The sequence below is a fragment of the Papaver somniferum genome, chromosome 5, assembly GCF_003573695.1.
Source record: "Papaver somniferum cultivar HN1 chromosome 5, ASM357369v1, whole genome shotgun sequence".
NCBI classification, from domain to species: domain Eukaryota; kingdom Viridiplantae; phylum Streptophyta; class Magnoliopsida; order Ranunculales; family Papaveraceae; genus Papaver; species Papaver somniferum.
The window spans coordinates 135,958,192-135,963,058 of NC_039362.1; the positions used below are offsets into that span (position 1 = coordinate 135,958,192).

The following is a 4,867-nucleotide window of genomic DNA, read 5'->3' on the forward strand; positions in this document are numbered from 1 at the left end:
CCGGATCGGAGATCTGATCGGTTGAGACCTGTTGTTCCTTTCTCCCATTCTCGATGTCTCTGCGATTTCTCCCCTTCTTCTACCTGCAATTCTTCTACTCCTCCTAACTGGTGTTACATTTGCTCCTGCAGATGCTTGTCTCACCATTTTGTGTTCCTGAAATAACAGTTTTCTCACAAACTTATGCAAACCCAAAACTTCCTTCTTATATGAAAACTTTGTTTTAAATGAGTGAATCTAAACGTTAAAATTCCGAGAAAACAACCGAACTCTTTCACAAAAACAAGGATAATAACAATTTTTTCAAAGAATCAACTTAAGGTTTTCACAAACAGGTATTTCCCGAGCAGTTTTCTAGCGCCAAAATGTAGTAGCGGAAAATCCCACTACCACACCCCTTAAGTAATCTATAGAACAAGCTAGGAAATCATCATGAAGAACACTTAGAAGAATTTTATTAAGTTTATAAAGGGAGAATTTATAAAGTACCCCTGTTTTATTGACCTCGTTTTTTGTTACCCCTGTTTTTTAGAAATTTTCTAAAGTGCCCCAACTGTTTAGTTTTCCATCCTAGTTAGTCAGCACTACTTTACTTTCTTTAAAGTTTACTTCTTTACCCTTTACTTGTTAGTACGTTTACCTTCTACATCATTTTTTCAATTTGTCGAGCTCGGTTCAGGATCTTGTTATCATTTTCAGGTTCGTTTCATCATTCCCTGAAAGGGTTCATCATTCCCAAGTGTCTTGGGGTTTTTGGTTGGTGGAGAATCAATCTTCTACAATATTTTTCCGGTTAGTCGAGCCCGGTTCAGGGTCGTTACACCACTTTCAGGTTCGTCGAGCCTAGTTCAGGATCGTTACACCCTCTTTCAAGATCGTCGAATCATTATCCTCTCTACCAAGGAGATGTAGTTCAGGGGTAAATAGGACTTTTAATAGGAAAGATAACTGCCACCTAGCACTTAACTGGATGGAATTTTCCTTTTGAATAAAACGGGGTACTTTAGAAAAATTGTAAAAAACGGGGGTACTTTTGAAGCGTACATTTCAAAACAGGGGTACTTTATAAAATATCTCGTTTATAAATCAATACAAAGATATGAGATGAAACCCTAACTTGAGGAACAAATTACTTTCTCTCTCTTAAAAGTTCTATCTCAACTCTCCAAAAAGATCCCTCCCAATACAATGGTGGTTGGTTCTATATATAGAAGTTTACATAGTGGAAGACAGCTAATAAAACCCCTATTTTCTGATCCTGCGTGCGATATCCTCGCACGAACTCTTCGACCTCGCGCAGCTTCCACACCTTATTCGTGACTTTGTGACGTCATGGACTCCATCATATGGGATATGTTAGGAGCGAAAGCAGTTCGCTCCTTTATAAAACCATTGGTTCGCATAGTTATTTGATGTGGGGTGTTTTGCCCCTACAAACTACATAGGAAAATTAAGTATAATTCTTTCTTAGATGCTCGTTGATTGCACAAAGAACTATGAGAAGAACAATTTTTATTCGTTTGTAGAGTTGCTGACATTAGTTTGTACATGCATTTAGTCAGGTGAGGCTTCTGTGGTTTTACGTCTTGGCCACATCATACAGTCTTCACCATGATATGGCATATAAATAGACATGGACAGACTATTTGAATATTTAAATAGAAGCATTTATTCACGATTCGATGTATGCTTGTCAAGCAGATTTAGCAAGATTGGTGGTTTGTTAGCATCTCAATCCCGGACAGAGACTGAGAACTAGTCAACAGTCGAGAGATTTAGTGAAGGGTCTATTTATTTGTTGAAAGTTGCTTGATAATATTAGTCAAGGTCATTAAGTTTGGGATTATGGGACTAGAAGCTTAGCACCATACATACAACTAGGGCTGTCAATGGATATTCGATATCCGGTATCCGTTTCCGAACATCCGGATTCCGTTAGGTTAATATCCGACATAACGGCTATCCGATATCCGATAACCTTAACGTAACGGATATCCATTTATTAACATAACGGTAGCGGTTAAGGGAGTTTCTATTAGGTTAATATCCGATACCGTTAGTGTATAACTATATCATAAAATTTTCGGAAATTTTCGATACCTAATACCCTTTAGGTTTACTCTTTAGCCATTTGATTACGTCTCTCCTAAGTAAATATCGGAAATTATCGAATATTAACGGAAATTATCGGAAATTATTGAATATTAACGGAAATTATCGAAAATTATTGGAAGTTTTTTGTATCATGAGTAGATAACGGAAATTACCGGAATAATATCCGATATCCGATAGCTTATCCTTAACCTTATCGATATTGAATTTTTGAATTCCAACGGATATTATCGGATACCGGATATCCAATAACCCTTAACCTTAACCTTATCGGTATTGCCAATATCCGACGGATTTTTATCCATTGACGGTCCTACATACAACTTAAGAAGAAAGAGGTGATCTTTATGACGTGATATCGAAACAAAATATAAGAAATGGATCCTAGTTCTACTCTTTATGTAAAATAATCACACTCTCTCTTTGTGCATGCTTTAGAAATATCATCTTCTTGTGATTGATGTTCCTTTGTAAATATCAAAACCTGCGTGGCCGACCTGCCGAAATTATGCCGGCCCAGTCCCTACAGAGTGAGCATGCTGAAAACTACACAAAATTATTTAAATTCCAGCCTCGCATCATCAAGGAATATTACCTAAAAAGCTTTCATCCAAATCCTCTATAAATGCATGTAAGTTAATTATCTCATCTCAAGAGTATCATCTAATAACCCATAGACCGCCCCGCATCATCCATTTGGTGCTGAGCTTTAGCACAAAGAGAGAGAAAATGACAAGTTTGCACCATTCATCTATTCTGCTACTCTTGGTAGCATTGATCAGCCTATTCTGTCCCTTGACATCTTCTCAAAGCAACGGCATTGCAACCTTTAATACTCCTCCTTACGTCCGTAAGTCTCTCTATCTTTCTTGTTGTTGGAAAGCATTACTAGTGGTTAGTATTTGTATTTCCATGAATCAATCAATCTGAAAGCATGCCAACAAAAATTGAGCATTAGGATTTTGTATGCAGCTTCATCTTGTGATGGGTTTCAAGATGATGGTGTTATGATTGCGGAAGCAAGTGACACTCTTTGGAACGGCGGTGGTGCTTGTGGGTCGTTTTACCAAGTTACTTGCATTAGTGGCACTAACGCGGGCACTGCTCAGCCTTGCTTGAGTTCAAGTCCAGTGGTAGTGAAGATTGTCGATTATTGCCCTCCACCTCAATGTCGGGGTACCCTTGATTTGTCTCAAGAGGCTTTTGCTTCCATTGCTGATCCAAATGAGGGTGCTATCAACATTATCTACCAACAGTACGTACATCATTCTACCAGGCTCGCAGTACTCATTAATTCTACCTAGTATCAATTGGTTTCAAATTTTAACCTAATTATTCTCTCAATAAAAAATCTTGTAAGCTATTGCTTATTGTGTTCTTTGATTTGAATCCTGCAGAGTATAATCGATCAGTTGAGCAGAGCTTGGAGAAAAGTGGATCCACGAATAAAGAAGTAGCAGCGAAAGAGATTCTTGAATTGGATTTGTAGTACCTTAACTGATTGTGTAGTGGTAAAACATAAGATGTCATACCCAAATAAATACTATAAATTGTGTAGTACTAGTAAACATATAAATTATTCAATAACTCTTTTAAAATGAAAGAATACAGAAAGGATTTTTCATTGACGCAATCTGAAAACATCATACTACGTGCATATAATTAGCGAAGCAAGTCCATCCGACGCCCAACACTTGTATTTATTCTAGCAGCACATGTATGATCGTAACCACGGCCATTTGAAGCTGAAAGACCATAAACACATTTAGTCTAACTTTTTGTTTTTGATAGGAAAATAAATATATCGAAGAATCAAACTTGTACATTGTCTATCTCCAGATTTCGAACGATGAAATCTGGAGGGTGATTATACCAAACCGAGTTTGCATTAGATCTTGCATATTTTGCTAAATCATCAGCCATTCTATTCGCTTCTCATTTAACATGAGAGCATTTCCATATGCTAAAATAATTAAGTAAAACAAGACATTCTTGGATGACACTATTTGTCGTCCAATTTATTCTTCCAGTGATTCCATTAATTGCATCCACTATGTTGATGTTGTCGCCTTCCAAGTGCAGCTCAGTAATATTCCTCTCTTTAGCCCATTTCAATCTACTGTTGTGGATGAATTCCCTTTTGCTGCAATGAAAGTTCCTACAGAATTACGAGCTATTAGTCCCACTCCTACTGGTAGTCTTTTATTAATAAAAGAGACATCAAAATTTATTTTGATGGCAAAATCTACAGTTGTCAACCACTTCAGATGTATAGAACTACTTCTACTGATACTATGAGGGGTTATGATTTTTACTTCAATATCAGAAATAGAAAATTTTAACTCGTGGATAAAACTATCTGGCTTGAACTGAACGTTATCAAAAATTATAGCACATCTGAGTTTCCAGATGTGCCACAGAATGCATCCAACAAACCTGATCCTTACCTGCAGCTGCGCATCATTAAAGTTTTGAGCTGTAAACATGTTAGTTAACCAAGAGACCAAATCCAGATTACCAACAGAGGCTAGCATAGTCTAACTTGATGTCAGTTCGATAGTGAGCAGCTGATCTGCCTCCATGGGAAGCTCAACTTTTAAGTTTGCATGTTAAAGAGATTCTGTACATAACAGATGAACTAGCATCCATATCAGTGTTCATGGTTTCTTATCAATAGTGCATTTGAAAGGCCTCCACGCAACTACCGGAAGAATAAGATGGTTCCATATGTATTGAATATTTCACCGATCGATTC

The 4,867-nt window shown here is 37.2% G+C and overlaps 1 protein-coding gene across 1 annotated transcript; it reads left to right on the plus strand.

Annotated features, from left to right (window-relative positions):
• The first annotated feature begins 2,841 nt into the window (after positions 1-2,841).
• LOC113279656 (EG45-like domain containing protein) lies at positions 2,842-3,601 on the plus strand. The gene is made up of 3 exons (XM_026528331.1): positions 2,842-2,962; positions 3,085-3,342; positions 3,510-3,601. The coding sequence occupies exons 1-3, from the start codon at positions 2,842-2,844 to the stop codon at positions 3,599-3,601; spliced, it is 471 nt and encodes a 156-aa protein (XP_026384116.1).
• The last annotated feature ends 1,266 nt before the right edge of the window (positions 3,602-4,867 follow it).

Coding starts and splice junctions, on each gene's coding strand:
- LOC113279656 (XM_026528331.1), top strand. CDS start 2,842: ATGACAAGTTTGCACCATTCATCTATTCTGCTACTCTTGGTAGCATTG. Junction 2,963..3,084: donor TAATACTCCTCCTTACGTCC/GTAAGTCTCTCT, acceptor TTTTGTATGCAG/CTTCATCTTGTGATGGGTTT. Junction 3,343..3,509: donor CATTGCTGATCCAAATGAGG/GTGCTATCAACA, acceptor TGAATCCTGCAG/AGTATAATCGATCAGTTGAG.